The following is a 16,691-nucleotide window of genomic DNA, read 5'->3' as shown; positions in this document are numbered from 1 at the left end:
GGGTGGTGGGACCTCTTCTGAGCTCCATAGAGTCATCACCCATGGGTGGTGGGACCTCAAAAGTCCATGTGAAGAGCACCTATGGGTGGTGGGACCTCTTCTGAGCTCCATAGAGTCATCACCAATAGGTGGTGGGACCTCAAAAGTCCATGTGAGGAGCACCTATGGGTGGTGGAACCTCTTCTGAGCTCCATAGAGTCATCACCCATGGGTGGTGGGACCTCAAAAGTCCATGTGAGGAGGACCTATGGGTGGTGGGACCTCTTCTGAGCTCCATAGAGTCATCGCCCATGGGTGGTGGGACCTCAAAAGTCCATGTGAGGAGCACCTATGGGTGGTGGAACCTCTTCTGAGCTCCATAGAGTCATCACCCATGGGTGGTGGGACCTCAAAAGTCCATGTGAGGAGCACCTATGGGTGGTGGGACCTCTTCTGAGCTCCATAGAGTCATCACCAATGGGTGGTGGGACCTCAAAAGTCCATGTGAGGAGCACCCATGGGTGGTGGGACCTCTTCTGAGCTCCATAGAGTCATCGCCCATGGGTGGTGGGACCTCAAAAGTCCATGTGAGGAGCACCTATGGGTGGTGGAACCTCTTCTGAGCTCCATAGAGTCATCACCCATGGGTGGTGGGACCTCAAAAGTCCATGTGAGGAGCACCTATGGGTGGTGGGACCCCTTCTGAGCTCCACAGAGTCATCACCGATGGGTGGTGGGACCTCAAAAGTCCATGTGAGGAGCACCTATGGGTGGTGGAACCTCTTCTGAGCTCCATATCATCATCACCAATGGGTGGTGGGACCTCAAAAGTCCATGTGAGGAGCACCTATGGGTGGTGGGACCTCTTCTGAGCTCCATAGAGTCATCACTCATGGGTGAAGGAGCTCCTCAACCTTCACGTTCTCATCACCGATGGGTGGTGGGACCTCAAAAGTCCCTGTGAGGAGCAATTATGGGTGGTGGGACCTCAAAACTCCAAACCAGGGTCACCTGTGGGTGGTGGGAGGTCCTCCCGAGGTCCCCCCGGGTCCCACCTGCTGTTGTCGCAGAACTTGATGACGTTGTTGGCGTTGCTGGAGCTTTGGGTGCCCATCAGACTCTGGAAGAGCGATTGGGGCTTCTCCTCTCCGTCCACCACCAGACGACCTTTGAAGAACCAATGGCGACTGTGCTCGCTGCCGGGACACAAGATGGCCGACAGGTCAATGGGGACAGCATGGGGACAACGGGGATGGAGGTGGCATCACGGGGGGCTTTGGGACATCGGGGGACAATGGGAGGTGGGGATGGAGGTGGCATCACGGGGGGCTTTGGGGACATCAGGGGACAATGGGAGGTGGGGATGGAGGTGGCATCACGGGGGGCTTTGGGACATTGAGGGACAATGGGAGGTGGGGATGGAGGTGGCATCATGGGGGGCTTTGGGACATCGGGGGACAATGGGAGGTGGGGATGGAGGTGGCATCACGGGGGGCTTTGGGACATCATGGGGACAATGGGAGGTGGGGATGGAGGTGGCATCACGGGGGGCTTTGGGACATCATGGGACAATGGGAGGTGGGGATGGAGGTGGCATCACGGGGGGCTTTGGGACATCATGGGACAATGGGAGGTGGGGATGGAGGTGGCATCACGGGGGGCTTTGGGGACATCAGGGGACAATGGGAGGTGGGGATGGAGGTGGCATCACGGGGGGCTTTGGGACATCGGGGGACAATGGGAGGTGGGGATGGAGGTGGCATCACGGGGGGCTTTGGGGACATCAGGGGACAATGGGAGGTGGGGATGGAGGTGGCATCACAGGGGGCTTTGGGACATCGGGGGACAATGGGAGGTGGGGATGGAGGTGGCATCACAGGGGGCTTTGGGACATCATGGGACAATGGGAGGTGGGGATGGAGGTGGCATCACGGGGGGTTTGGGGACATCATGGGGACAATGGGAGGTGGGGATGGAGGTGGCATCACGGGGGGCTTTGGGGACATCGGGGGACAATGGGAGGTGGGGATGGAGGTGGCATCACGGGGGGCTTTGGGGACATCGGGGGACAATGGGAGGTGGGGATGGAGGTGGCATCACGGGGGGCTTTGGGACATCGGGGGACAATGGGAGGTGGGGATGGAGGTGGCATCACGGGGGGCTTTGGGACATCATGGGGACAATGGGAGGTGGGGATGGAGGTGGCATCACGGGGGGCTTTGGGGACATCATGGGGACAATGGGAGGTGGGGATGGAGGTGGCATCACGGGGGGCTTTGGGGACATCAGGGGACAATGGGAGGTGGGGATGGAGGTGGCATCACGGGGGGCTTTGGGACATCATGGGGACAATGGGAGGTGGGGATGGAGGTGGCATCACGGGGGGCTTTGGGACATCATGGGGACAATGGGAGGTGGGGATGGAGGTGGCATCACGGGGGGCTTTGGGGACATCATGGGGACAATGGGAGGTGGGGATGGAGGTGGCATCACGGGGGGCTTTGGGACATCATGGGGACAATGGGAGGTGGGGATGGAGGTGGCATCACGGGGGGCTTTGGGGACATCGGGGGACAATGGGAGGTGGGGATGGAGGTGGCATCACGGGGGGCTTTGGGACATCATGGGGACAATGGGAGGTGGGGATGGAGGTGGCATCACGGGGGGCTTTGGGACACCATGGGGACAATGGGAGGTGGGGATGGAGGTGGCATCACGGGGGGCTTTGGGGACATCATGGGGACAATGGGAGGTGGGGATGGAGGTGGCATCACGGGGGGCTTTGGGGACATCGGGGGACAATGGGAGGTGGGGATGGAGGTGGCATCACGGGGGGCTTTGGGGACATCGGGGGACAATGGGAGGTGGGGATGGAGGTGGCATCACGGGGGGCTTTGGGACATCAGGGGACAATGGGAGGTGGGGATGGAGGTGGCATCACGGGGGGCTTTGGGACATCATGGGGACAATGGGAGGTGGGGATGGAGGTGGCATCACGGGGGGCTTTGGGACATCATGGGACAATGGGAGGTGGGGATGGAGGTGGCATCACGGGGGGCTTTGGGGACATCAGGGGACAATGGGAGGTGGGGATGGAGGTGGCATCACGGGGGGCTTTGGGACATCATGGGACAATGGGAGGTGGGGATGGAGGTGGCATCACGGGGGGCTTTGGGGACATCGGGGGACAATGGGAGGTGGGGATGGAGGTGGCATCACGGGGGGCTTTGGGGACATCGGGGGACAATGGGAGGTGGGGATGGAGGTGGCATCACGGGGGGCTTTGGGGACATCATGGGACAATGGGAGGTGGGGATGGAGGTGGCATCACGGGGGCTTTGGGGACATCGGGGGACAATGGGAGGTGGGGATGGAGGTGGCATCACGGGGGGCTTTGGGGACATCATGGGGACAATGGGAGGTGGGGATGGAGGTGGCATCACGGGGGGCTTTGGGACATCAGGGGACAATGGGAGGTGGGGATGGAGGTGGCATCACGGGGGGCTTTGGGGACATCATGGGGACAATGGGAGGTGGGGATGGAGGTGGCATCACGGGGGGCTTTGGGGACATCAGGGGACAATGGGAGGTGGGGATGGAGGTGGCATCACGGGGGGCTTTGGGACATCGGGGGACAATGGGAGGTGGGGATGGAGGTGGCATCACGGGGGGCTTTGGGACATCAGGGGACAATGGGAGGTGGGGATGGAGGTGGCATCACGGGGGGCTTTGGGGACATTGAGGGACAATGGGAGGTGGGGATGGAGGTGGCATCACGGGGGGCTTTGGGGACATCATGGGGACAATGGGAGGTGGGGATGGAGGTGGCATCACGGGGGGCTTTGGGACATCATGGGGACAATGGGAGGTGGGGATGGAGGTGGCATCACGGGGGGCTTTGGGGACATCGGGGGACAATGGGAGGTGGGGATGGAGGTGGCATCACGGGGGGCTTTGGGGACATCATGGGACAATGGGAGGTGGGGATGGAGGTGGCATCACGGGGGGCTTTGGGGACATCATGGGGACAATGGGAGGTGGGGATGGAGGTGGCATCACGGGGGGCTTTGGGACATCATGGGGACAATGGGAGGTGGGGATGGAGGTGGCATCACGGGGGGCTTTGGGGACATCATGGGGACAATGGGAGGTGGGGATGGAGGTGGCATCACGGGGGGCTTTGGGACATCATGGGGACAATGGGAGGTGGGGATGGAGGTGGCATCACGGGGGGCTTTGGGGACATCGGGGGACAATGGGAGGTGGGGATGGAGGTGGCATCACGGGGGGCTTTGGGGACATCATGGGACAATGGGAGGTGGGGATGGAGGTGGCATCACGGGGGGCTTTGGGGACATTGGGGGACAATGGGAGGTGGGGATGGAGGTGGCATCACGGGGGGCTTTGGGGACATTGGGGGACAATGGGAGGTGGGGATGGAGGTGGCATCACGGGGGGCTTTGGGACATCGGGGGACAATGGGAGGTGGGGATGGAGGTGGCATCACGGGGGGCTTTGGGACATCATGGGGACAATGGGAGGTGGGGATGGAGGTGGCATCACGGGGGGCTTTGGGACATCATGGGACAATGGGAGGTGGGGATGGAGGTGGCATCACGGGGGGCTTTGGGGACATCATGGGACAATGGGAGGTGGGGATGGAGGTGGCATCACGGGGGGCTTTGGGGACATCATGGGACAATGGGAGGTGGGGATGGAGGTGGCATCACGGGGGGCTTTGGGGACATCATGGGGACAATGGGAGGTGGGGATGGAGGTGGCATCACGGGGGGCTTTGGGACATCATGGGGACAATGGGAGGTGGGGATGGAGGTGGCATCACGGGGGGCTTTGGGGACATCGGGGGACAATGGGAGGTGGGGATGGAGGTGGCATCACGGGGGGCTTTGGGACATCGGGGGACAATGGGAGGTGGGGATGGAGGTGGCATCACGGGGGGCTTTGGGGACATCAGGGGACAATGGGAGGTGGGGATGGAGGTGGCATCACGGGGGGCTTTGGGGACATCATGGGGACAATGGGAGGTGGGGATGGAGGTGGCATCACGGGGGGCTTTGGGACATCATGGGGACAATGGGAGGTGGGGATGGAGGTGGCATCACGGGGGGCTTTGGGACATCATGGGGACAATGGGAGGTGGGGATGGAGGTGGCATCACGGGGGGCTTTGGGACATCATGGGGACAATGGGAGGTGGGGATGGAGGTGGCATCACGGGGGGCTTTGGGACATCATGGGGACAATGGGAGGTGGGGATGGAGGTGGCATCATGGGGGGCTTTGGGACATCATGGGGACAATGGGAGGTGGGGATGGAGGTGGCATCACGGGGGGCTTTGGGACATCATGGGGACAATGGGAGGTGGGGATGGAGGTGGCATCATGGGGGGCTTTGGGACATCATGGGGACAATGGGAGGTGGGGATGGAGGTGGCATCACGGGGGGCTTTGGGACATCATGGGGACAATGGGAGGTGGGGATGGAGGTGGCATCACGGGGGGCTTTGGGGACATCGGGGGACAATGGGAGGTGGGGATGGAGGTGGCATCACGGGGGGCTTTGGGACATCGGGGGACAATGGGAGGTGGGGATGGAGGTGGCATCACGGGGGGCTTTGGGGACATCAGGGGACAATGGGAGGTGGGGATGGAGGTGGCATCACGGGGGGCTTTGGGGACATCATGGGGACAATGGGAGGTGGGGATGGAGGTGGCATCACGGGGGGCTTTGGGACATCAGGGGACAATGGGAGGTGGGGATGGAGGTGGCATCACGGGGGGCTTTGGGACATCATGGGGACAATGGGAGGTGGGGATGGAGGTGGCATCACGGGGGGCTTTGGGGACATCGGGGGACAATGGGAGGTGGGGATGGAGGTGGCATCACGGGGGGCTTTGGGGACATCATGGGGACAATGGGAGGTGGGGATGGAGGTGGCATCACGGGGGGCTTTGGGGACATCATGGGGACAACGGGGACGTGGGGACGGAGGTGGCATCACGGGGGGCTTTGGGACATCAGGGGACAATGGGAGGTGGGGATGGAGGTGGCATCATGGGGGGCTTTGGGACATCATGGGGACAATGGGAGGTGGGGATGGAGGTGGCATCACGGGGGGCTTTGGGGACATCATGGGGACAATGGGAGGTGGGGATGGAGGTGGCATCACGGGGGGCTTTGGGGACATCATGGGGACAATGGGAGGTGGGGATGGAGGTGGCATCACGGGGGGCTTTGGGACATCATGGGGACAATGGGAGGTGGGGATGGAGGTGGCATCACGGGGGGCTTTGGGGACATCGGGGGACAATGGGAGGTGGGGATGGAGGTGGCATCACGGGGGGCTTTGGGGACATCATGGGGACAATGGGAGGTGGGGATGGAGGTGGCATCACGGGGGGCTTTGGGGACATCGGGGGACAATGGGAGGTGGGGATGGAGGTGGCATCACGGGGGGCTTTGGGACATCATGGGGACAATGGGAGGTGGGGATGGAGGTGGCATCACGGGGGGCTTTGGGACATCATGGGGACAATGGGAGGTGGGGATGGAGGTGGCATCACGGGGGGCTTTGGGGACATTGAGGGACAATGGGAGGTGGGGATGGAGGTGGCATCACGGGGGGCTTTGGGGACATCATGGGGACAATGGGAGGTGGGGATGGAGGTGGCATCACGGGGGGCTTTGGGACATCATGGGGACAATGGGAGGTGGGGATGGAGGTGGCATCACGGGGGGCTTTGGGGACATCGGGGGACAATGGGAGGTGGGGATGGAGGTGGCATCACGGGGGGCTTTGGGGACACCAGGAGGGGTCCATGGGGAGGTGGCGATGGTGGTGGCATCACGGGGGGGTTCGGGACCTGTTGGACTGCGCGAGGTCGAAGAGCTCCACGGACGTTGGGTTGCGCCCGGCCTCGAGGAAGAGCCGCGTGTAGTACTCCACGTCCCACGCGTCGAAGGACAACCCTGGGGACAACGGTGGCCATGAAGACCATCTCCTCAGGGACCCCCATGGCCCATCTTCTCCACCTTCTCCACCTCCTCCAGGTTCTCCCACCCCATGTTCTCCATCTCCACCAACTCTCGTGTCCTCAGCGTCCTCCACGTCCTCCAGGTTCTCTCATCCCATGTTCTCCGCGTCCTCCAACTTCTCCCATCCCACCTTCTCCACCTTCTCCACGTCCTCCAACCCCACCTTCTCCACGTCCTCCAGGTCCTCCCACCTCTTCTCCACGTCCTCCACGTCCTCAAAGTTCTCTCATCCCACGTTCTCCACCTTCTCCATGTCCTATAAGTCCTCCAACCCCACCTTCTCCACCTTCTCCACGTCCTCCAAGTCCACCAAGATCTCTCATCCCACGTTCTCCACCTTCTCAATGTCCTCCAACTTCTCCCATCCCACGTTCTCCACCTTCTCCACCTCCTCCAGGTCCTCCCACCTCTTCTCCACGTCCTCAAGTTCTCTCATCCCATGTTCTCCACCTTCTCCACCTTCTCCAGGTTCTCCCATCGTCCCCACCTTCTCCATCTCCTCCAAGACTCATGTCCTCAGTGTTCTCCATGTCCTCCCACCACACATTCTCCACCTTCTCCACCTCCTCCAAGTCCTCCCACCCGTTCTCCACATCCTCCAAGTCCACCAAGATCTCTCATCCCACGTTCTTCACCTTCTCCACGTCCTATAAGTCCTCCCACCCCACCTTCTCTACCTTCTCCACCTCCTCCAGGTCCTCCCACCCCACCTTCTCCATCTCCCCACGTGTCCCCTCTTCCCCACGTTCTCCATCTCCACCAACTCTCCTGTCCTCAATGTCCTCCAACTTCTCCCATCCCACCTTCTCCACCTTCTCCACGTCCTCCACGTCCACCAAGATCTCTCATCTCATGTTCTCCACTTTCTCAATGTCCTCCAACTTCTCCCACCCCACCTTCACCACCTCCTCCAGGTTCTCCCACCCATTCTCCACGTCCTCCACATCCTCGAAGTTCTCTCATCCCACGTTCTCCACCCTCTCCATGTCCTATAAGTCCTCCAACCCCACCTTCTCCACCTTCTCCACCTCCTCCAAGTCCTCCAAGATCTCTCATCTCATGTTCTCCACCTTCTCAATGTCCTCCAACTTCTCCCATCCCACCTTCTCCACCTTCTCCACCTCCTCCAGGTCCTCCCACCTCTTCTCCACGTCCCCCAGGTTCTCTCATCCCACATTCTCCACCTTCTCCACCTCCTCCAGGTTCTCCCACCCCACCTTCTCCATCTCCCCACGTCTCCCCTCGTCCCCACGTTCTCCATCTCCTCCAACTCTGGTGTCCTCAGTGTCCTCCACATCCTCCAAGTTCTCCCACCCCACCTTCTCCACCTCCTCCACATCCTCCACGTCCCCCAAGTTCTCTCATCCCACCTTCTCCACCTTCTCCACGTCCTATAAGTCCTTCCACTCCACCTTCTCCACCTTCTCCACCTCCTCCACGTCCCCCAAGATCTCTCATCCCATGTTCTCCACCTTCTCCACCTCCTATAAGTCCTCCAACCCCACCTTCTCCACCTTCTCCACCGTCTCCACGTCCTCCAACTTCTCCCACTCCACCTTCTCCACCTTCTCCACGTCCTCCAAGTCCTCCAACCCCACCTTCTCCACCTTCTCCACCTTCTCCACGTCCTCCAAGTCCTCCAACCCCATCTTCTCCACCTTCTCCACCTTCTCCACGTCCTCCCACTCCACCTTCTCCACCTTCTCCACCTCCTCCAAGTCCTCCAACCCCACCTTCTCCCCCTTCTCCACATCCTCCATGTCCTCCAACTTCTCCAACTCCACCTTCTCCACCTTCTCTACGTCCTATAAGTCCTCCAACCCCACCTTCTCCCCCTTCTCCACCCTCTCCAGGTCCTCCAAGTCCTCCAACCCCACCCTCTCCACCTCCTCCACCTTCTCCACCTCCTCCAAGTCCTCCCAAGTTCTCTCATCCCGTGTTCTCCACCTTCTCCACCTTCTCCAGGTCCTCCCACTCCACCTTCTCCACCTTCTCCACCTCCTCCAAGTCCTCCAACCCCACCTTCTCCACCTTCTCCACCCTCTCCAGGTCCTCCAAGTCCTCCCACTCCACCTTCTCCACCTTCTCCACGTTCTCCAAGTCCTCCCAAGTTCTTTCATCCCACGTTCTCCACCTTCTCCACCTCCTCCACGTCCTCCAACTTCTCCCACTCCACCTTCTCCACCTCCTCCAAGTCCTCCAACCCCACCTTCTCCCCCTTCTCCACCTTCTCCACGTCCTCCAGGTCATCCCAACTTCTCCCACTCCACCTTCTCCACCTTCTCCACCCTCTCCAGGTCCTCCAACTTCTCCCACCCCACCTTCTCCACCTTCTCCACCCTCTCCAGGTCCTCCCACCTCGTGTCCCCCCCGGTGGTGTCCTCTTACCCAGTTCCCGGTCGGCCTTCTCCAGGGCTTTGGCTCCTCCTCCGAGGACATCGATGGTGGTGACGGGAACGGAACTCACCGGAACCTCCAAAGTCACCAACGGCTCCGGATAGAGCTCTTCCGTCATCGGATCCCTCAAAGCTCGACCCAAACGCTCCACGGCGCCCGGCGGGGGGCGACCCTCGAACTGAGGACATCAGAGGGGACATCGGAGTGACCTCAACGCATCAGAGGGGACATCAGAGGGGACATCGGAGTGACCTCAATGCATCAGAGGGGACATCGGAGTGACCTCAACCCATCAGAGGGGACATCAGAGGGGACATCGGAGTGACCTCAACCCATCAGAGGGGACATCGGAGTGACCTCAATGCATCAGAGGGGACATTGGAGTGACCTCAACTCAACAGAGGGGACATCGGAGTGACCTCAACCCATCAGAGGGGACATCGGAGTGACCTCAACCCATCAGAGGGGACATTGGAGTGACCTCAACTCAACAGAGGGGACATCGGAGTGACCTCAACTCATCAGAGGGGACATTGGAGTGACCTCAACGCATCAGAGGGGACATTGGAGTGACCTCAACTCATCAGAGGGGACATCGGAGTGACCTCAACGCATCAGAGGGGACATTGGAGTGACCTCAACCCATCAGAGGGGACATCGGAGTGACCTCAACCCATCAGAGGGGACATCAGAGGGGACATCGGAGTGACCTCAATGCATCAGAGGGGACATTGGAGTGACCTCAACGCATCAGAGGGGACATCGGAGTGACCTCAACTCATCAGAGGGGACATCAGAGGGGACATCGGAGTGACCTCAACCCATCAGAGGGGACATCGGAGTGACCTCAACGCATCAGAGGGGACATCAGAGGGGACATCGGAGTGACCTCAACGCATCAGAGGGGACATCAGAGGGGACATCGGAGTGACCTCAACCCATCAGAGGGGACATCGGAGTGACCTCAACGCATCAGAGGGGACATCGGAGTGACCTCAACCCATCAGAGGGGACATCAGAGGGGACATCGGAGTGACCTCAACGCATCAGAGGGGACATCAGAGGGGACATTGGAGTGACCTCAACCCATCAGAGGGGACATCAGAGGGGACATCGGAGTGACCTCAACCCATCAGAGGGGACATCAGAGGGGACATCGGAGTGACCTCAACCCATCAGAGGGGACATCGGAGTGACCTCAACTCAACAGAGGGGACATCGGAGTGACCTCAATGCATCAGAGGGGACATCGGAGTGACCTCAACGCATCAGAGGGGACATCAGAGTGACCTCAACCCATCAGAGGGGACATCGGAGTGACCTCAACCCATCAGAGGGGACATCGGAGTGACCTCAACTCAACAGAGGGGACATCGGAGTGACCTCAACCCATCAGAGGGGACATCAGAGTGACCTCAATGCATCAGAGGGGACATTGGAGTGACCTCAACCCATCAGAGGGGACATCGGAGTGACCTCAACCCATCAGAGGGGACATCGGAGTGACCTCAACGCATCAGAGGGGACATTGGAGTGACCTCAACCCATCAGAGGGGACATCGGAGTGACCTCAACTCAACAGAGGGGACATCGGAGTGACCTCAACCCATCAGAGGGGACATCGGAGTGACCTCAACCCATCAGAGGGGACATTGGAGTGACCTCAACCCATCAGAGGGGACATCGGAGTGACCTCAACGCATCAGAGGGGACATCGGAGTGACCTCAATGCATCAGAGGGGACATCGGAGTGACCTCAACCCATCAGAGGGGACATTGGAGTGACCTCAATGCATCAGAGGGGACATTGGAGTGACCTCAATGCATCAGAGGGGACATTGGAGTGACCTCAACTCAACAGAGGGGACATCGGAGTGACCTCAATGCATCAGAGGGGACATTGGAGTGACCTCAACCCATCAGAGGGGACATCGGAGTGACCTCAATGCATCAGAGGGGACATTGGAGTGACCTCAACTCAACAGAGGGGACATCGGAGTGACCTCAACTCAACAGAGGGGACATCGGAGTGACCTCAATGCATCAGAGGGGACATCAGAGGGGACATCGGAGTGACCTCAACGCATCAGAGGGGACATCAGAGGGGACATCGGAGTGACCTCAACGCATCAGAGGGGACATTGGAGTGACCTCAACCCATCAGAGGGGACATTGGAGTGACCTCAACCCATCAGAGGGGACATCAGAGGGGACATCGGAGTGACCTCAACGCATCAGAGGGGACATTGGAGTGACCTCAACGCATCAGAGGGGACATCGGAGTGACCTCAACCCATCAGAGGGGACATCGGAGTGACCTCAAAGCATCAGAGGGGACATCGGAGTGACCTCAACGCATCAGAGGGGACATCGGAGTGACCTCAACTCATCAGAGGGGACATCGGAGTGACCTCAACGCATCAGAGGGGACATCGGAGTGACCTCAATGTATCAGAGGGGACATTGGAGTGACCTCAACGCATCAGAGGGGACATCGGAGTGACCTCAATGCATCAGAGGGGACATTGGAGTGACCTCAACTCAACAGAGGGGACATTGGAGTGACCTCAACTCAACAGAGGGGACATTGGAGTGACCTCAACGCATCAGAGGGGACATCGGAGTGACCTCAACTCATCAGAGGGGACATCGGAGTGACCTCAACCCATCAGAGGGGACATCGGAGTGACCTCAACCCATCAGAGGGGACATCGGAGTGACCTCAATGCATCAGAGGGGACATCGGAGTGACCTCAACTCAACAGAGGGGACATCGGAGTGACCTCAACTCATCAGAGGGGACATCAGAGGGGACATCGGAGTGACCTCAACGCATCAGAGGGGACATCAGAGGGGACATCGGAGTGACCTCAACCCATCAGAGGGGACATCAGAGGGGACATCGGAGTGACCTCAACGCATCAGAGGGGACATCGGAGTGACCTCAACCCATCAGAGGGGACATTGGAGTGACCTCAATGCATCAGAGGGGACATCAGAGGGGACATCGGAGTGACCTCAACTCAACAGAGGGGACATCGGAGTGACCTCAATGCATCAGAGGGGACATCGGAGTGACCTCAACCCATCAGAGGGGACATTGGAGTGACCTCAACTCATCAGAGGAGACATCGGAGTGACCTCAACTCAACAGAGGGGACATCGGAGTGACCTCAACCCATCAGAGGGGACATCAGAGGGGACATCGGAGTGACCTCAACTCATCAGAGGGGACATCAGAGGGGACATCGGAGTGACCTCAACGCATCAGAGGGGACATCAGAGGGGACATCGGAGTGACCTCAACTCAACAGAGGGGACATCGGAGTGACCTCAACTCATCAGAGGGGACATCAGAGGGGACATCGGAGTGACCTCAACGCATCAGAGGGGACATCAGAGGGGACATCGGAGTGACCTCAACTCAACAGAGGGGACATCGGAGTGACCTCAACCCATCAGAGGGGACATCAGAGGGGACATCAGAGTGACCTCAACGCATCAGAGGGGACATCAGAGGGGACATCGGAGTGACCTCAACTCAACAGAGGGGACATCGGAGTGACCTCAACTCAACAGAGGGGACATTGGAGTGACCTCAACTCATCAGAGGGGACATTGGAGTGACCTCAACTCAACAGAGGGGACATCAGAGGGGACATTGGAGTGACCTCAACCCATCAGAGGGGACATCGGAGTGACCTCAACTCATCAGAGGGGACATCGGAGTGACCTCAACTCAACAGAGGGGACATCGGAGTGACCTCAACGCATCAGAGGGGACATCGGAGTGACCTCAACCCATCAGAGGGGACATTGGAGTGACCTCAATGCATCAGAGGGGACATCAGAGGGGACATCGGAGTGACCTCAACTCAACAGAGGGGACATCGGAGTGACCTCAATGCATCAGAGGGGACATCGGAGTGACCTCAACCCATCAGAGGGGACATCGGAGTGACCTCAACTCAACAGAGGGGACATCGGAGTGACCTCAATGCATCAGAGGGGACATCGGAGTGACCTCAACCCATCAGAGGGGACATCAGAGGGGACATCGGAGTGACCTCAAAGCATCAGAGGGGACATCGGAGTGACCTCAATGCATCAGAGGGGACATCAGAGGGGACATCAGAGGGGACATCGGAGTGACCTCAACCCATCAGAGGGGACACGGGGACTCCCAGTTCTCCCAGTTCACCTCCCTCCAGTATCCCCAGTCCCTCCCAGTCCCTCCCAGTGGCTCCCAGTGCCCTCCCAGTGCCCTCCCAGTGCCTCCCAGTCCCTCCCAGTGCCCTCCCAGTGCCCTCCCAGTGCCTCCCAGTCCCTCCCAGTCCCTCCCAGTGCCCTCCCAGTGCCCCCCAGTGCCTCCCAGTGCCTCCCAGTCGGTCCCAGTGCTCCCAGTCTGACCGTCAGCAGCACCCTGCGGGCTCTCTCCAGGCGCCGCACCCGCTCCAGCCCGGCCGCGCGGCACAGGGCGACGGCGTTGGTGGAGGCGGCGGTGCACACCCCCAACCTGGGGGGCACCCATGGGACCCTCAGCACCCATGGGACCCCCCCGGCACCCATAGACACCCTCAGCACCCACAGAACCCCCTCAGCACCCATAGAACCCCTCAGCACCCATAGGACCCCCGCAGCACCCATAGGACCCCCTCAGCACCCATAGGACCCCCCAGCACCCATAGGACCCTTTCAGCATCCATAGACACCCTCAGCACCCATAGAACCCCTCAGCACCCATAGGACCCCTTTCAGCACCCATAGACACCCTCAGCACCCATAGTCCCCCTCAGCACCCACAGACACCCTCAGCACCCATAGGAGCCCCTCAGCACCCATAGACACCCTCAGCACCCATAGAACACCCCCAGCACCCATAGGAACCCTTTCAGCACCCATAGTCCCCCCTCAGCACCCATAGGACCCCTTTCAGCACCCATAGAACCCCCTCAGCACCCATAGAACCACTACAGCACCCATAGACACCCTCAGCACCCATAGTCCCCCCCAGCACCCACAGACACCCTCAGCACCCATAGAACCCCCACAGCACCCATAGGAACACCTTTCAGCACCCATAGACACCCCTCAGCACCCATAGGACCCCTTTGAGCACCCATAGTCCCCCCCAGCACCCATAGAACCCCCCAGTACCCATAGGACCCCCAGCACCCACAGTCCCCCCCCTCAGCACCCATAGAACCCCCTCCAGCACCCATAGTTCCCCCCCTCAGCACCCATAGTCCCCCCTCAGCACCCATAGGAACCCCTTTCAGCACCCATAGACACCCCTCAGCACCCATAGGACCCCTTTGAGCACCCATAGTCCCCCCCAGCACCTATAGTCCCCCCCCAGCACCCACATTCCCCCCCTTTCAGCACCCATAGTCCCCCCTCAGCACCCACATTCCCCCCCCTCAGCACCCATAGGACCCCTTTCAACACCCATAGTCCCCCCTCAGCACCCACAGTGCCCTCCCAGTACCCATAGGACCCCTTTCAGCACCCACAGTCCCCCCCTCAGCACCCATAGGACCCCTTTGAGCACCCATAGTCCCCCCTCAGCACCCACAGCACCCCTTTCAGCACCCACAGTCCCCCCTCAGCACCCACATTCCCCCCCTCAGCACCCATAGGACCCCTTTCAGCACCCACAGTCCCCCCCTCAGCACCCATAGGACCCCTTTGAGCACCCATAGGACCCCCCTCAGCACCCATAGTCCCCCCTCAGCACCCACATTCCCCCCCTTTCAGCACCCATAGTCCCCCCTCAGCACCCACAGTCCCCCCCCTCAGCACCCATAGGACCCCTTTCAGCACCCATAGTCCCCCCCCAGCACCCATAGAACCCCCTCCAGCACCCATAGTTCCCCCCCTCAGCACCCATAGAACCCCTCAGCACCCATAGTCCCCCCTCAGCACCCACATTCCCCCCCTTTCAGCACCCATAGTCCCCCCTCAGCACCCACATTCCCCCCCTCAGCACCCATAGTCCCCCCTCAGCACCCACATTCCCCCCCTCAGCACCCATAGTCCCCCCCCCAGCACCCACAGTCCCCCCCCCAGCACCCATAGGACCCCTTTCAACACCCATAGTCCCCCCCCAGCACCCACAGTCCCCCCTCAGCACCCATAGAACCCCTCTCAGCACCCATAGAACCCCTTTCAGCACCCATAGTCCCCCCCCAGCACCCATAGACACCCCGCTCAGCACCCATAGTCCCCCCCCAGCACCCACACTGCCCCCCCAGCACCCATAGGAGCCCCTCAGCACCCATAGTCCCCCCCTCAGCACCCACAGTCCCCCCCCCAGCACCCATAGGACCCCTTTCAACACCCACAGTCCCCCCCCCAGCACCCATAGGACCCCTTTCAACACCCATAGGTGCCCCCCTCAGCACCCATAGGTGTCCCCCCCAGCACCCATAGTCCCCCCCAGCACCCATAGGACCCCCCTCAGCACCCATAGTCCCCCCCCAGCACCCACAGTCCTCCCCCTCAGCACCCATAGGACCCCTTTCAGCACCCATAGTCCCCCCTCAGCACCCATAGAACCCCCCCAGCACCCATAGGATCCCCCCAGCACCCATAGGAACCCTTTCAGCACCCATAGAACCCCCTCAGCACCCATAGTCCCCCCCAGCACCCACAGACACCCTCAGCACCCATAGAACCCCCACAGCACCCACAGTCCCCCCTCAGCACCCATAGGACCCCTTTCAGCACCTATAGACACCCCCTCAGCACCCATAGAACCCCTTTCAGCACCCATAGAACCCCCTCAGCACCCATAGTCCCCCTCAGCACCCACAGTTCCCCCCCTCAGCACCCATAGGACCCCTTTCAGCACCCACAGTTCCCCCCCTCAGCACCCATAGGACCCCCCTTAGCACCCATAGTCCCCCCCTCAGCACCCATAGGACCCCCCTTAGCACCCATAGAAACCCCCTCAGCACCCATAGGAGCCCCTCAGCACCCATAGTCCCCCCCTCAGCACCCATAGGACCCCCCTCAGCACCCATAGAACCCCTTTCAGCACCCATAGGTGCCCCCCCAGCACCCATAGACACCCCCCAGTACCCATAGGACCCCCTTCAGCACCCATAGGACCCCTTCAGCACCCATAGTCCCCCCCCAGCACCCATAGACACCCCCCAGCACCCATAGTCCCCCCCTCAGCACCCATAGGACCCCCCAAAGCACCCATAGACACCCCCTCAGCACCCATAGTCCCCCCTCAGCACCCACATTCCCCCC

General features: G+C 60.5%; 1 protein-coding gene across 1 annotated transcript in view; it reads right to left on the bottom strand.

Moving 5' to 3' along the window:
- Positions 1-16,691, bottom strand: part of PFAS (phosphoribosylformylglycinamidine synthase) — an 84,063-nt gene that overhangs the window by 60,048 nt on the left and 7,324 nt on the right. Inside the window, exons 4-7 of the mRNA XM_054052798.1 lie at positions 13,842-13,947; positions 9,423-9,609; positions 6,863-6,968; positions 1,035-1,175 (exon numbers count right to left, since the gene is read on the bottom strand). Coding sequence (XP_053908773.1) covers positions 1,035-1,175; positions 6,863-6,968; positions 9,423-9,609; positions 13,842-13,947 — 540 coding nt within the window. The remainder of the gene's footprint in view (positions 1-1,034; positions 1,176-6,862; positions 6,969-9,422; positions 9,610-13,841; positions 13,948-16,691) is intronic.

The sequence above is a fragment of the Cuculus canorus genome, chromosome 36, assembly GCF_017976375.1.
Source record: "Cuculus canorus isolate bCucCan1 chromosome 36, bCucCan1.pri, whole genome shotgun sequence".
Lineage (NCBI taxonomy): Eukaryota > Metazoa > Chordata > Aves > Cuculiformes > Cuculidae > Cuculus > Cuculus canorus.
This window is presented reverse-complemented; position numbering and strand designations above follow the sequence as displayed.